Here is a 17072-nt window from a genome sequence, read left to right on the forward strand (position 1 = left end):
TCTTTCTTTCTTTCTTTTGGTACTGGGAATTGAACTCAGTACCTCAGGCTTGCCAGGCAGGTGTTGTGCCACTGAACTATATCCCAGCCTTCTAACTTCTTCTTTAATTTTATCTGTGACCCATTGGTTGTTCAGGAGGGTGCTATTTAATTTCCATGTGTTTATGAAGTTCCTGTAGTTTTTTTGCCACTGATTTCCAACTTCATAGCACTACAGTTTGATCATATGCATGGGATAATTTCAATTTCTTAAGCATGTTCTATGAGCTAATATTGTGGTATATTTTGGAGAACATTCCATGTATAGCTGAGAAGAATGTGTATTCTGATGTTGTGGAGTGGAACACTCTGTAGATATCTACTAAGTCCATTTGTTCAAAAATTTGACTCAGTTACAATATTTCATTGTTGATTTTTTTGTCTACTTGATCTATTTTTTCCACAGTGGGTATTACATTCCCCCAATACAATTGTATTAGTGCTTACTTGACATTTCATGTCAAATTTTCATGTAATATTTGTTTTATATAGTTAGGTAAACTAGTATTTTTTTATATATATATAGGTTATTTCTTCTTCTTTGTTTGTTCCCTTTACAAGGATATAGTGACCTTCTTTGTCTCCCTTAATCAGTCTTGCCTTGAAATCCACTTTGTCTGCAAATAGAATAGCTACCCCTGCTTTTTTCCAGATTCCAGATTCCAGATGAAATATTGTTTTCTATGCTTTGACTTTCAGTCTATGATTTTTTAAATTAAATGTGTTTCTTGTATGCAGCATATTTTTGGATCTTGTTTCTTGATCTAGTCTGTTAGTCTGTTTCTTTTGATTAGTGAATGTAGACCATTAATATTGATGGCTATAACTGATATGTATTGATTTATACTGATTGTGTTATTTTCCTGTTGTTGGCTCCCATTTTTCTGCTCTGTTTACTTGTTTGCCTTCACTGGTGGATTAATTCTGCTGGGGTTCATGGAGTTGTAGTCCCTGTTATGTCTTTCTAGAATGTCCTTCAAAACATTTTGGAGTGCTGGTTTAGTGTTCATGAATTTCCCCAGATGTTCTTTGTCATGGAAGTATCTTATTTCTTAATCAATTTTGAAAGATAATTTTGCAGGATACATCAATCTGGGGTTTGGGAGGTTATTTTCTTTTAGGGTTTGAACTACTTCACTGCAAGCTGTCTTTGACTTGAGGGTTTGTGTTGAGAAGTAAGCTGTGATTCTGATGGGATTTCCTCTATATGTGATTTGCCTTTTATAATGGCTTTTACTATTCTGTTCTTGTGTTGAATTTTTAGAATCTTGACTATTATATGCCTTGCTGTAGATAGTTTTGATCACGGGTAACTGGAGTTCTCCATGCCTCACTTACTGTGTGTCAAATTCTTTTACCCTGTCAGGGAAATATTCTGCCATGCTGTCTCTGAACAGATTTCTTACATCATTTGCACTATCTCTTGCTTTTTCATTGACTCCAATCAATCTTATGACAGTCTTTTTGGGATCATCTAGGATCTGTTGGATTGATACCTTGTGGTCCCTTGTGGCTATTTAAAAAAAATCTTTCTTTTCATGATTGCTAACCACAATCCTGTCTTCTATATCTAATAGTCTGTCCTCACATTGCCTCATCCTGCTGTGTATACTTTTAATAGAATTTTTAATCTCCTGAGCTTGGTTTATAGATTTCATTTCTTTCCTATGTTGACATCTACAGCTTCCATTATTTTCCTAAGCTCCTGTATTTTTATCTGTATCTGCTCTGGAGCTACTAGGTGTGTCTTTCATTGTGGTCACCATCTCTGAAATTATAAGAAATTATTTCTGATTTGATTTTTTTCTAGCACTTTATTCGTTTGCTTTGTTACTTACGCTGTTACTACGTAGAGGTCAGGTGGGTGGCTTTTGGATTGTCCTGCCTCATTGCCCCCTGGACTTGCCTTTGGTGAGCTGGACATCAGGGACTACACCTTGTTTAAGTGTCTTCTCATTTTTTTTAGTTTAATTCCTCAGTTGATGCTCATAAATTGCCTCTGGTGAGTTCCCTTACTGCTAGTATTTAGACCTATAGTAAATGACTACTTCTCAGAGGTGTCTACCAAGTGTAGCTGGCTTTTAGGCTTGGAGTCTGCTGCAAAATCCTACCTCTTCAATTTATTGGGGATAAATTGCTGGCTACTTGGCCCAGCCTGCAGTTCTTTGGCACTACAGTATTTTTTATGCCCCTAGGCAATCTCAGTCTTGGTATACCAAGAAGAAAAATTGGTCAGAACAGTTATGTTAACTTGGTAATGTAGTACAATCAGCAATAACAATAGCATCAAACACAGCCTAGAAAATGGCAAATTAAGGTAACTATTAATTTGCCACCTTTAACCATATGAAACAGATTTGTGGTTATATAATAAAATTTGAAACAAACCAGAAAATTATATGCAGTTAATAAGCCATCAATATGACAATTTTACCCTCTGGGGAGAAAATTTAAAAGGGTGTTGGGGGAAAAATAGAGAAATAGAAGATGAATGAGATTAGAAACAAGGCTAGAGGACAAAATAAGAGCATGCAAATCTTGGGAAACTGGTGCAGAAGGCAGGAGGGAAAGAGAAAAGGAAGAAATAAAAAGAGCAGAATAAAGCAACAACCACAAAAAAACTAGAAAACATGTTTACACTCATATAAAAACAAGAACAAGCAATGAAGAAAAAATAAAACAAATCAACCAGCAAACAAAAAATGAAAGAGAAGGAAAAAAAGAAGGTTCTTTTTAAAGTGTGTCTCTGCTGTCACTGTGGGCAATGTGAGCAAAGTCCAGATCTGTGTTGATTAATCCCAGCAAGCCAGCAGTAGCTTTATGGTGGGGTGGTTGATAATCCTAGGGAGCACCTTTATTTGTCCTGAAGTTCAGGCTGATTTCTGGCCATGAGGCTGGAAGCAGACCCATTCAGCCTGTAGCATTTGTGTGGCTTCTATGGGCCTTAATTTGGCTGGGGGCCACTAGATGAAACCAGCAGTTGTTCTGACTTCTAAGCTGACTCAGTTGGCCCCTCTGCAAGATGGCTCCCAGCCAACTGCCCTCTCCTATGGGACATCTGAACCTCCATATCACTGACCAACCACTGCAGTCCTCTGCGTCTATTACTCCCTTTTGCTGGTGTGTCTCTCTGTGGAGGCCTCTGGGACGGCCAACACTCAACTTGCATCTGCAGGTTTTAGCTGCCTTCTTCCAATCAGTGAGTCTGGGCTCAGGGAGAAGGTGCTGCCTGCAATCTCCTTCTTCTTCATAAGTTTCTCCTTTTATTCTCCCTGTGGGTCTCAATTCTCACTTTAGATTCTTCTGGGCCCAGGGGACCAATTTACCACCTTCTTCTCCTCCTCATGTTGCTGTAGTCCAGTGTCTGGACACCAAATCTTGGACAGGTTCTTTCTCTGCTGCTCACTACTCCACCATCTTCTTGGAAGTCCTCCTGAATTCATCTCAAATTCTTTCTTTTCACTGGATTATTAACTCACTTTGAAGAACTGTGGAGTATTCTTCCTGGTAGAATATCTCCAATTCTTTATTTTTTTCCCATCGTAGAGCAGATAAGTTTTCTTCTTTGAAAAAGAATTTTTTCTCTTTTTTTCCACTTCATAAAACAATGAAGTGTTTTATAGAAACTAGGTAACCTTGCATTGCTACTCAAATTCTCATTGGTGTCACTGACATAAAGTGTGTTTATTCTGTTTTAAGCTTTCAAGTATTTTTTTCAGAAGCATAGACATGAAAATTTTTTGAGTTGCACAATTAACTTGAAACTGTAAGACCATCATTATAGTAGAAACAAACAATGACAAGTCCTCATCTTGGAACAAAGAAATATTTATGGCTAATAATATCTCCTCTGATTGCAACTGTATTTGATTATTCTAATCTATTAAACGGGAATAATAATAATATGCAAATAAACAGAATATAAAAAGGCATTAATTCAGTTTAGAATTCAAGCTGTTAATACAACCTTTTACTTTGCATAGGACTTTGCTAATACTTTGTATGTGTGTCAATGCCTATGATGTCCTGAAAAAAAAAATAGAACATTCTGGAGCACTGTGGACATGTGAATGGGAAAGCAGCTTGCAAAGATCAAGTTTAAAAATGTTTTCTTTAGTGATCTGAAACATAGCACCATGGATTATCTCTTCATACCAATGTTTAGTATTACTGTCATGAAGCAAGGAGTTAAAAGGATAAAATAAAAGATACTTTAGATTTGTATTTTAATACAAACCTTAAATAAGTGCCTTTCTCAGGTTGTCTTTATTTTCCTTTACGTAATTGTTCATCAGTCTACATTTGCATTTCTCTCCTGCCTAGACATAGGAACTTTGTTGAATAAGGAAAAAATATCCTTTAAAATTGTTTGCATTATAATCTATTTTCCAGTGTTGGTTTACTTTATTCATTAGTCATGATTTTTAAAATACTGGTAGGCAAGGTAGAATAAATATTTTTAAAAATATTATGCTTCCTGAACTGCTTCATATTATGCCTGGCCCTCATGAAAACACCAAATAAATGATTGAAAGAACTGTTAAGACTTTGACAATTCTTACAGATGGACTAAATGCCTTCTGCCTAAAGGGATGTACATGACTCTTTGGGGGACCAGGATCAAAATGTTATGGTTCTAATATAATATACTATTAATATAATATAATCTTAATAAGTTGTCAAAGTCTTATTGGAGTTTAGAAACTTTTCTGTAATAGACATTAAATTTGGCTAGTATTCAAAAATTCCTTATTTATGTAATTATTATCACTTGGAAATACTTAAACAATTTGAGTTTCCTTAAGATCTATGATTCCTCAACGATATGTTGTAACATTTTTGTTGCCATCAGAAACATTCACCTAAGTGAAGAAGATCACTGGATTTACCAGGCTGTTTTAGATCAATATCCTGGAGATCTCACTGGCAGAAGAACTCTGTATCTGGACATGCTGCAAAGATATTTTCCTCACAAATCTAGGCATGACTTGGTGAGTGCTGAATCTTTCCTTTATACTGACAAGTTGAATTGTTTTAGTAGTCAATAATTACTGACTATGCACTTTTGTAATTGCTTTAAATTAAGCAAGTTATAGCAATCATGTGTATTGAAGTTCCTATGTCGTCCCGTAGAAACTCCTTTAGCAGGCTGTTTTATTTACTTTTTGTTGTTGCTGAGACAAAATGCTCAACACGCAAAATTAAAGAAGGAAAGGTTTATTTAGCTTATAGTTTGTGCATGTTTTAATCTATAATCAGCTAGCTTCAAGGCAGGGTGGCAGGGCACAGAGCAACACTTCAAGGTAGCACAGGATAGCAAAAGCAGCAAGAGCAAAAAGGGAAAGCAAGCCTCTTTTCCTCCCTTGTATTGTGTGCTGGCTATCTGCCCAACCCACACTGTCTTAGTGCCCTCCTCCTGTACAGGATAGGATGAGTACAAAAAACATCCTAGAGCAGGAAGGGCATGTCCTTTTCATGCCAGGAGGTATAACTGCTGAGTTACTTAGTGAAGCTTTTAGACTCCTCAAGTTGACATAATGTATCAACCTTAATATTCCACCCCTTGTCAACTTTGCAGACACATTTTTTAAACCAGTTTTTAGGTACAAGACATTATTTTTATCATTTTACAACTTGAACATTATAACACAGGTTGAACAATCCTTAAGAACCAGTATTACGTATATTAACATTATATTATATTAGAACCATAACATTTTGATCCTGGCCCCCCAGAGACTCACGTACATCCCTTTAGGCAGAAGGCATTTAGTCCATCTGTAAGAGTTGTCAAAGTCTTAACAGTTTCAGCATTGCTGAAAGGTCCAAGTCCCAAGTCTTTTTTGAGATTTAAGGCAAACTCTTAGTTGCAAACCCCTATACAAATAAAAAGTTAGACACTTTCAACATTTAATGGCACAGAATAAATGCTTTTATTCCAGAAGTTACAAATATGAGAATACAAAGGATTAGGACCAAGGCAAGTCCAAAATCTAGCAGGGCAAATATTCACTCCCATAGTTTTATGTCTAGCATCTGAAGCAATCTGTGGCACATTGTGAGCTCCAAAGGGCTTATGTGACTCCACCCAATGGTACTTTTGGTGGTTGTAGCTCTCATGGCTTTTTTCTTGGGGCCACTTTGCTCCTTCCTTGTAGCTTTCCTGTGACAATCTACATTTTTAGTTTTTTTAAACTTTTGGGGTCTCTGATGAACCTTTTGCTTTACACTCACAGCTTTACACATTGCCCTCTCAAGGGCACACTGTGGCTTCCTAGGCCTTTTGAAATCTAGGTGGAGGCCTTTAAAACTTCAGAACTCTTGCATTCTGTGTGCATGTAAGACCAGTGCTATGTAGATGATGTCAAGGTCCGCTGCAAGCTGGAGCAGTAGCCAAGCTTTTTTTTCTTGGCTGTAGGTGTCGAGTGCCTGGATCTCTCAGCACTCTGAACCTGATTCTGAGGAACAAATTTTTTATATTGCCCCCATTTTAGAACCTGGTGCAACCTCTGCTTCCATTTTGGAACTTAGTTTGGTTGCTACCATTCTGGAACATGGTGCTGTGTGGCTTTCTTCTCAAAGCAAAGTCTTTCACTTTTGCAGTTTTGAGGCTGAAAAGGGTGAAGACATGCTGTTTCTTGTGATGCATTCAGGCCATCTTTTATATTTTCCTTTTTTTTTTTTTTTTTGTTAAGCAATGGAGATCTCCTCAGCTCTATCTCTGCAGTCCACAGCTTTATTGGAACTTTTTTCTGGCTAAACTCACAACATTTTAAATCATCCTACTGGGCTCTTTGCTCTTGATTTGCAGCATAAATCCAGCTAAAAGCCCCTAACAATGGCCATACCTCAGCTTCAACATTCAACTACCTTGAAATTTATTTTACCAGATTAATCAGTCTGCCACCCTTAATCTCAGTCTCAGGCAAAGTCCCTGGACAGGAATAAAATGCAAACAAACTTTTTGCCAAGCCATAACACACATCAGCTGGAGTTCACCTCCCAATGCAGTCCTTTTTCCCAGAAGAAACCTCCCGAACCTGATCTTTACCAACAGGATTTTTATCAGCCTTCTGGTAGTTTGAGCTCTGATCAGGATCTCCCATACAGAACATCCAAAAGTGTTCTAGTGCTTCTCTTTTGGGTGAAATCCTCAAATACTTTTTAAACACTTCCCGCAAGCCATTTCCAAAGGCTCTTGAACCACATGCTCAGGTATAGTCACAGCAATGGCCCCCACTTCTGGTACCAAATTTTGTCTTAGTTACTTTTTCTGTTGTTGTTGAGATAAAATTCCCAATGCCCAAAATTAAGGAAGGAAAGGTTTATTTAGCTTACAGTTTGTGGAGATTTCATTCTATAATCAGCTGGCTCCAAGGCAGTGTGGCAGGGCACAGGGGCAACACTTCAAGGTGGCACAAGACAGCAAAAGCAGCAAGAGCAAAAAGGGGGCAAACAAGCCTCTTTTCCACCTTTGTATTGTATGCTGGATATCTGCCCATGCCCACACTGTCTTAGTGCCCTCCACTTGTACAGTCTTAGGATGAACACAAAAAACATCCTAGAGCAGGAAGGGCATGTCCTTTTCATGCCAGGATGTATAACTGCTGAGTTATTAAGTTAAGCTTCTAGACTTCTCAAGTTGACACAATATATCAACCATGACACATGTATAACAGTGAGGGGAGAGAAATACTATTGTTGTCTTTAATTTCCAAAGAAACAAAAGCGAAGTCCATGCAGTTACTGTGGCTGTCCTGTCCCCTACTTTTTATCCTTTCCACCATAGCCTTGACAAGGATTCATTTTGACTATGGTTTATAGTAAGTACCTGTCATGTAATAAATAATTCATTCTGGAAATGAAAAAATTCTCAATTTATTGAATTAGAGCTTCCTTTTTGTCCTTATGAATTAATGTGCTTCTCCATCCAGCTATCATCGTGGCCTTCGTACCTTTTGTTTTCCTGCTATTAACACGATAGAGTTTTATATTTATTTTCTACATCAGGTTGTTTAGTATATGTTTCTCCATGGTATATACTTTTCTTCTTTGTGTTTACAGATGTTACATATATTTTTGGTTTTATGGAACAAAGCTAAGAAGTGTATAGAACAGATTTTGGTAGCTGATATTTGGTTCAAGTGAGAGCATAGTTTGTTTCATCATGTACCTAATCAGTCATGCCTACAGCATTACATTAGTTGGGACATACCTTATCCTACTTGCTAGTTTCTTTGCTCACATCTTTTAGGGATTAAATAATATGTCAAACTCAGAGATGTGGCCTATGCTAGAAAACAGAAAAGACATTAGATCAGTATGTCTCAACCTCAGAAGACATACTTTTGCACAAGCTTTTGAGAATCCCTGCAAGATTTTTCAAACTACTCAGGCTTTCTTCATTCCTGCCCTTTCCCCTCAAGATTCTGATACTTCCCATGGTTGAGAGTTGCCACTGAAAGAGCTCCTTGTACTGTACTCACCTGAGAGTGTCCTGTCCTCAAGAGTATAGGGTGGGAAGGGTTACAGTTAAGGATTAGGGTTAGGGTTAGGGTTAGGGTTAGTATACTTGCTTTACTACTATACTTGTTTTAATGTTAAAAATCTGAGCTTTCCAATAATTAAGGATAAAACTGAATTTTCTGGATTATTATGGCAATTTTTAACTTTTATTGACATGTTTGTCTAACTGGAATCCTATTTGTACTTGTCAAAACTGATTTAAACATGGCATGTTTAAAAAATATTGTACATTGGGAGAAATATTGCTTTCTACTCACTAAACCTATTTCTTCTCATTGTGATGAAGTGAAAGTTATTTTAGAGGCCTGACTCCATTTTACCTGAGGAAACTAATGACTCAGATGCACTAAATGACTTGTTCTCCATCAGCTACACACTCTAAAAGTCCAAGCTAGTGCCTGATCCCTTGTTACTGTATTTGCTACTAAGCTGTTTATATTCAGTTTTTCAATATCATTAGGTATAATTAATTGTATTCATTTTTACAACAATGACATAAAATATGGGTTGATTTTAATGCTGATAAGTATGCACCATATGTTATCTTTTCAGGTAGAACATGAGAAATACTGTGACCAATATCACTTTGCTAGGGAGCAGCGAAGAATTTTGATAAAAAATTGGAGTAAGAATAGGAAAGACTTTATACAGAAAGCAGTGTTGACCCTCCTTGAGGCCTCTGCCACTTATAACATGGAAAGCACATTGGCAAAGGACAGGAAAAAGCAACAGGATTTGTGTGCTGATCTGAAAGCCAAGGTAAGGTGTTTTTTGGGTCTTTTGCTATTTGCCTATGTATGCATGCAAGAACCTACTTTTCCTTGTGATCAAACCCAACCTAAGGTTCAGCTTCTCTACGAAGCCTATCTTGAATAAAACTGTTTTCTGAGCTACATAAAATTGTAATTCTTTAGGCCCAATATAGTCAACTATCAGCAGTTTCATAAGTTTCAACCTAAAGTTACTATAACAGAATGTTAAGATTGAAATTTTTTGTGTATTTAAAATTTTATGAAAAATAAAGCAAACTTCATAAGAAAAGAATAGAAGAATAGCAATAGTTAATACACCATGCATCAGTATCTTCAAAGTAGTTACGACTCTGCAGTTTTAATTGAAATGTTCAACACCCATCATACAGGCTGCAGACCAGAGTGAAATGTTGTGTGCCATTGCAGAATGTGTCATAATGTAACTGTCTAACTCTGAGTCAAACATATACTAATAAAAATAATTCCAAAAGGCTCATGGACTTCTTATTCACATCAGAGATATGAAAAAGTCAAGCTATGAGAAAAGGAAAGGATTCATGTGACGACGTGTAGGACAAGGTGCTGGGCTGTGTATGAGCCTCAACAGGTCTAGAGGAGTAGATGGGGATTTCCTTCTTCTCAGACCTGGGACAGAGGCCTCCCAGGTCACCCTTAGTTGGAAAGGTTGAGGGCTGGTGTCTGATGTTTGTGGGGAAATACAGAGGAGCTGCCTCAGTGGCAGAGTAAAAGCATGAACAACAGCTGTGTTGTGAGTGAATGCTGGCCCCAGACTGGCCACCGGTGCCGGAGTTGTGGAGGCCTGGTGCTCCCCTAGGAGTGCTGGCAGCAGTTGTTAAAACAACTGGTATTGAGGTTCAGCAAAAAGTGCACAGTAAAATACACAAGGCTTTGTTTAATAATAAATGATGTGGTAGGAGAATGATGGCACAACATGAAATTTTATTCTCGATGCAAAAAAAAAAAACCTGGCAGACATTATTGTGTAGCAGTTAGTAGTATGTAAAGAAATGTGTCTGTTTTAAAACATGAGAGGAAAACTGCTTGCTCTGTATGATCTTTAAAAGTTTTTTCATAAGTTTAGGGCCTACAAGTCATAGACATTGCACTGAAGCTGATCTTACCACAGGCTACAGAGCTACCCATGTCTCGCCTCCATTGTAGAATGATAGGAAATACAGGGCCATAACAAGTTCTTAGTTAGTTTTCACTCCTAGTTAGTTTTCACTCAATTGTACATGTTAACATAAGCCCTTGAGCTATTCTGCCAGTGTGTATTCTTTGTTTTGTATTGCAGTGTGTTGTGTTGTACTGTATTGTGGTAATCAGATATGCAATAAAGTGAACGGTACATAAGTATGGTATTACATAAAGTTTTGCTTATATACACCTGCATGTAAACACCATTGAGATTAAGATATAGAATTTCTCTGCAGCTCAGAATGTTCCCTCATGGTTCTTCCTAGTATATACTACCTGTCTTAGTTTCTTGTCTCACTGCAACAAAATACCTGACACCTAAAGTTAAAGAGAGAAAGGTTCGTTTAGCTCACAGTCTGTAGAGGTTTCAGTCCATAACTGGCTGACTCCAAGGCAGGGTGGCACATGGCAGAGGGGCAACAGTTCATGGTATCAGAAAGCAGCAAAAGCAAGCAAGGCGAGAGAGAGAGAGAGAGAGAGAGAGAGAGAGAGAGAGAGAGAGAGAGAGAGACGTCTATCTTTCCCTTATATTGTATGCAGACTACCCACCGAGGGCAGGGGTAGCATTCACACCCTTAATCCCAGCATTGGACCAAGAATCAATAAGAAACTCAATTTATCCCCCTCCAAAAAGTCCTTCCCCCATGACTGAATGAGATTTTGGGGGAGCATCCAGACACGAACCATAACTCTACCCTTACCTGAAATCACTCTTCTGACTTCAGCATAGATGAGTTTTGTCTGTTCCAGAACTTGATGTAGATTAACTAATACAGCACAACTCCTTTATACTTCTTGTGGTCGTCATATCTGGTTCATTGTATGTTACCATCATGTATTCTTTTCACTGTTGTGTAGCATCTCATTTACATATCACACAGTTTCTGCTCCCTGTTAATGAAAATTTTCATTGTTCCTAGAATTTTGCTATTATGATGGTAGTGCTATGAGCATTCTTTGGTGTGTGGTTTTTTTAGGCATATGCACTCATTTTGGTTGGACAGATATTCAGGAGCAGAACTGCTGGATCACAAGGTTTAGGTGTGTTTATGTGTAGTAAATATTGCCAAAATATGTTCCCAAAGTGGTTATGTACGTTTGCAGCCAGTTTCAGCTGCTCTACATCTTCAGCAGTTTTGGCACCGTGAGTCCTTAATTTCAGCTACTCTGTTGGCTAAGTAGTGATGCCTCATTATATTTTTAGCTTGCATTTAGAATAATAACTTCAAACATCTTTTTCTTACCCTCTTTTGTGAAATGCCCACTCACTCTTTTGCCCATTGTTTCTCTTGAGGTTTCTACTTTTTTCTCACACATTTGTATATTCTTTACATATTCTGCATACAAATTCTGTAAGTTTTTGTTTTCTTCCAGTCAGTGGTTTGCCTCTTCACTCTTGATGTCTTTATATGAACAAAATTTTAATTAAGTATTGTTTTTAATTTTAAATGTCTTTGAGATATGTTATATATAACCAATTTCAACTTATTAGTGTATAGTTCTATGAGTTTTGCAAATGCATGTAATACTACTATGGTCAAGATGCAGAATGATCCCATTACCCTGCAAAAATCTTCAACCTTACACCCATGTTTAGTGTTTTGCAACTGCTGATCTGTTTTCTCTCCCTATACTTTTGGCTATTTTAAAATGTCATATAAATGTAATCATACAGATTATAGGGGCTTCAGTCTTGTTTTCTTTGCTTAGTATGAGGCATGTGAGATCCAGTCATATTCATGTTGGGATTGATAGCTGGTTTTAGTTTACTGCGGAGTAGCTAGAATTTGATGATATGGATACTCTGTATCGCAGCGTATCCACTCACCAGTTGTGTCCAATTTTTGGCAATGAGTGTTGCTGCGCTTATGGTAGGGTGGGCTTCAAGTTCCCCTGTGAACCTGTGCCTGTGAAAAGGCCTCTTGCCATGCCCCTGTGCCTTCCTCCTCACTAGATTGTCGCTAGACATTTGACAGAAGGGAAGAGGAATTTTATTTTCCCTAATATCCTGGTGCAGCCTGTGTCCCTGGGTCTTGGGACTCAGTGATCCTGCTCATTTCCCTCAGCAGACAAACTGCTTCATGCCTTCTCTCATGAAGGAGGCATTTGCCTGCCCCTTCCCCTGGAGCAGAGATTATCCTCCCTCTCTTTCCCTGACTGCAAGAAACTGTTCTGTGCCCTGTGGGTTTGCTATTCCCCCCCGCCCCATCTATAGTGTCTCATTTGGTAGGGCTTTGATTTTTCTCTCTTACACAGCACTGTCATTGTAAACTGTCTCTATCTCCTATCCTGGCCGTGATTTTTCTTGTGAGCACTCTGTGAATTCCATGGAGAAAAGCCTGTGAGAGGGTGTGAGTTCTTGTCTGTAGGTTCTACAGTTCCATATTCTAAAGCTCTATCAAATTATCAAAAGGTGCTGATCATTAACATTTATCGATCCATTACAAAGCTTTATCTGTAGTCCTTCTACCCACTCCACGCAGGCCTTGTTTTCCCCAGGTGCTGTGCTGTGGATGATCCATTTTCCCCATTGTCTGTTCTTGGGTGCATCTGTCTTTCCTTGTATTTTAGGCTGCTTTGTTGCCCATTATCTCTGCTCTCTGATGGGCTCAAGAAAAGTCTTGACATGCGGAATTCGGTTTTTAAAATTTTTGCTCTTAAACTGGGAGTGACATTCTTCCTATCTTGCTGTACCTAAATGGAAGCTGGAAAATCCTAACGAACTCTCACTCACTAATATGTCCTGTAAATTGTTGGACAGTGACAAGGAGTCTTCCCAAGGGCAAATGGACCCAAGAGCCAAGCATTGGGGTACAGTAATACATGGGAAGTTGATAGGCAGAAGAGAAGTGGCTAGTCAACAGAAAATGTGCATGACCCTCACCAGGAATTGCACAGCTTGCGATCATTGCAACAAAGTTCCTAGAGGGGCAAGAGACAGCATTAACTACCTGTCAGGTTTGCCTAGACCAGAGTCATTCATCATCACATGAGAATTTTACTGGTCTCCTCTTTAGTGCTCCTTTACTTTTCCTTCCCATGCCTGTGGGCCCTGATGGTGTAAGCATCTAGACAATGAAATAAGTCATCTTCTGAATGCAGGAGAAAGAACTGACTCATCTACTGGAACTGGACTCTTTGAATCAAGACGGTTTTAAGACTTATAGTTACTGCGGGCTTTGTAACCCAAGAGCCATATGTTCCCTTGGGTATTCATCTGGTGATAGGAGAAACATCTGAGTAGGGGACAAAAATAATGCTGTGTTTTGATTATTTCCCATATAGCAAAATATCAAATGTGTCAAGCACACTCTGCTGAATGCTTCCTGTATGTCAGGCATTCTAATAGATGCTTTATGTGCATTTTCTGATCATGTCCTCAGTCACCGGTCTAAATTGAGTTGTGCAGAAATTGCTGCAGAATATCCACCTGCTGAAGTCAGAGGTGCCATCCCAGGAAGCACAGAATGTGAAGTCTCCTCAGAAAAGAGTGATCACAAGAGGCCTGCTGTGGCTTGAGCTGTCCCACAAAGGTTTATGTGCTGCAAGCTTGTGCCCGTGTGCGAGGTTGAGAGGTGGAAGGACCTTCAGATGCGGGGCCTAGTAGGAGGCAACTAAGCCGTGGAGTACCACCCGAGGAGGGACAAATGCTGGCCTCACAGAGTCAGTTAGCTCTTGAGAGAATCGTTATAAAGCAAGGCCACCCCAAGTGCTTGGCCATTTCTGCATGCAGCCAGTTCCTTTTCTGTGTCTCCAACATGTTGTGATAACAGGGTAAGAGCTGGGAAGCCTTTTCCCGATGGCAATGTCTGCCATTTGGACCCTCCAGCCATCAGAATTATAAGCCAAAGAGTAAGTCTTTACTTTTTAAGTTACTCAGAGCCAGATATTTTGTTATAAATGCATTAAATGAACTGAGACAAGGATAAACAATGTTTTTGGGCTTCCAGGGATGAAACTGCTAAGGGGTAAGTTGGGTAGTACATGAAGAAAGTGAGATAAAATTACAGTAAAATGGATTTTATATCCCATAGAGACAGGAAGGGAGTAGATCTATAGTTGGTACAATAATTTAAAATGCTAAATTATGCTTATGGTTTTTGGGTTTTTTTCTACCAGAAATTGAACTCAGGACCTTGAGCTTGCCAGGCAGGCACAGTGCCACTGAGCCGTATCCCTGGTATGCTTATGGTTTTTTAATGTGGAAGAAAACTTGGAGATTTATCTCTACTTGTCAATTTATAAGTCTCAGAGTTCAGTACTGAAAGATGAAGTGACTTGCCGAAGGATCGCACTAACTCTTTGAACTTGAAATTAAGTACTATCTTGGCCTCACATAAGTTTGCATACACAAGTCCTACAAAATAATAGAAGATATTTATTATACTGGAGGCCCTGGTGTGCTATATATTAGATGCACAGAATGTGAAAAATTGTCCTGCATTTTTATATGATATCATAAATTTCACCTTTCTAAAATATGTTAGCTATAAAAAACATTAATTAAACATTTAAGCATAATTTTGTTCTCAGTCTTAGAATTTAAAAGGCCTTTTGTGGGATGATTTAGATGATTATTGTCTTTTAAGAAAAATATTAAAGAAATGTTGCAGTCACACATCCTGTCTGTGTTTTACTTTTGCTTTTTGTCAGTGACAGTTGCTGTAGCAAGCAGAGGCATATAGGTTCCTTCCAGAGTGAAGAGACAAAGGGGCAAAAGATGAGCACTCACTCTCCTGCTCCTGCAAAACCTGCTTATGGGTTCCCTAAGTTTTGCCAGACTACAGCTCCTCCTCACTGCCCAGCCTAGACCACTCAGATAGCTCTGTGCTTAATTCTTTTGCATGCCATACAGTGTGGCTAGAGACCTTGTTTCCAGAGCTACCTGGTAGCTGCCTTTTTAAAAATTTCCATTCTGGGTGGCCAAGTGTCACTTGAGAAAAAGTTCCCATCACCTGCACTCTATGCCACATGCAAAGCCTTAGTCCTGCCTTTTCTGACTGTAGAAAGGTCAGCACTCCTTAACTCATGCCGCTTCCCCCAACCTCACTTCTTGCTTCTACGCTATCAAGGAAATTAAATTATTCGGATGAAAACCATGCCCAATCCTTTCCTCTCTCGCCATGCGTCTCTCTGTGTCTTACAAGTCCCTGGCGTTCAGTGAGTCTTAGGACGTGATGCCTCTGCCATGCTCAAGTCCAGCTGTCCTCCTAGTGTTTGGGACTCTGACCACTTAATACTTTAGAAACTTGATGCAACTGATCCTTCATTTTCCTGATTTTTGTCTCTCTTCTTCTTTTTAGTGTTTCCCTCGGCTTATAAACATGGTTAAGGCTTTCATCTCCACAGAAATTTTTCCTGACTCTCAAGTGATCCCCATTCTTGGAAAGTGCCTACCTCTTCACTCTCATTTGAAATCACCCTTTTAAAATTAAATTTGTTGGTACAGTTTAGTTATACATAATTATCATATTCATCATAGGGAATTTGTACTTGTATGTGATACACTTTCATTCTTTTTTTATTTCCCAATCCCCTCTCCTCCCTTCAGCCTCTCTTCCCTCCCTTATTTATGCTTTATTTCCATTTTACCCTTCTTTTATCATTTTTTTTTTCTCTTTGCTTCCTTCCTTCCCCTTGCCTCCCCCCTAGTTCCCATTTCTTTTGAACAATTGCTCCCAATTTCACAGTACCTATGGTTCTTATTCACTTTGGTCCTTATTCACACTTTCACACCAGACAAAATGTGATAGTTACACATTTGTGTCAGATTTATCTTACTTAAGAGTATGGTCTCAAAGTGCATCCATATATTTAGAAATGTCTCGTTTATCCTCCTTTTTGGCTGAGTAGTACTCTATCATATAAAAAAAAATCTTTTTTGTCCATTTGTTGGTTGATGTTATTTGGGTTATTTCCAAGATTTAGTTATTACAAACTCTGCTGCTATAACTATGGCTATGCATATATCACTGTGGTATGATGTCTTTAATTCTTCTGGGAAGATACCCAGAAGGGGAATAAGGAGGTCAAATGAGACCTCTAACCCTAGTTTTCTGAGAAATTTCCACACTGATCTCCATAGTGATTACTCCAGTCTGCACTCCAGGAAAGTGGAGAAGGGTTTGTTTTTTCCCATAGCCACTCCAGCTTTTGTTATTGGTTGATTTCTTGATGATACCATTCTGTCAGGAGTGAGATGGAATCGCAGTGTTGCTTTAATTTGTATCTTAGAAGATCAGTGATGTTGAACTTTTTTTTATATATTTATTTGCCATTTATACTTCTTTTCAGAGAAGTGTCTAATCATTTCAGAGACCCTTTTTTGAATTGGGTCTTGAAATTTGGGGAATCTGAGGGGTATTTTTTTATTTCTTTACTTGTTCTAGATTTTAGCTCTTTGTCTGAGGGACAACTGGTTGAAATTTTTTCAATCCACTCTGTAGGTTATTTTTTCACTCTATTGGTAATTTCTTTTCTTGTGCAAAAGTTTTTTTAATAACATGAGATCCCAGTTGCTGATTCTTTGTAGTATTTC

The 17072-nt window shown here is 38.5% G+C and overlaps 1 protein-coding gene across 1 annotated transcript in view; it reads left to right on the plus strand.

Moving 5' to 3' along the window:
- Positions 1-17072, plus strand: part of Ccdc148 (coiled-coil domain containing 148) — a gene marked incomplete in the record, with an annotated part of 117559 nt that overhangs the window by 60792 nt on the left and 39695 nt on the right. The window contains 2 exon segments of the mRNA XM_013518715.1: positions 4891-5029; positions 9117-9323. Of these exon segments, the coding sequence (XP_013374169.1) occupies positions 4891-5029; positions 9117-9323 (346 nt within the window).

This window comes from Chinchilla lanigera, unplaced genomic scaffold (assembly GCF_000276665.1).
Source record: "Chinchilla lanigera isolate Chin_1 unplaced genomic scaffold, ChiLan1.0 scaffold00048, whole genome shotgun sequence".
NCBI lineage: Eukaryota > Metazoa > Chordata > Mammalia > Rodentia > Chinchillidae > Chinchilla > Chinchilla lanigera.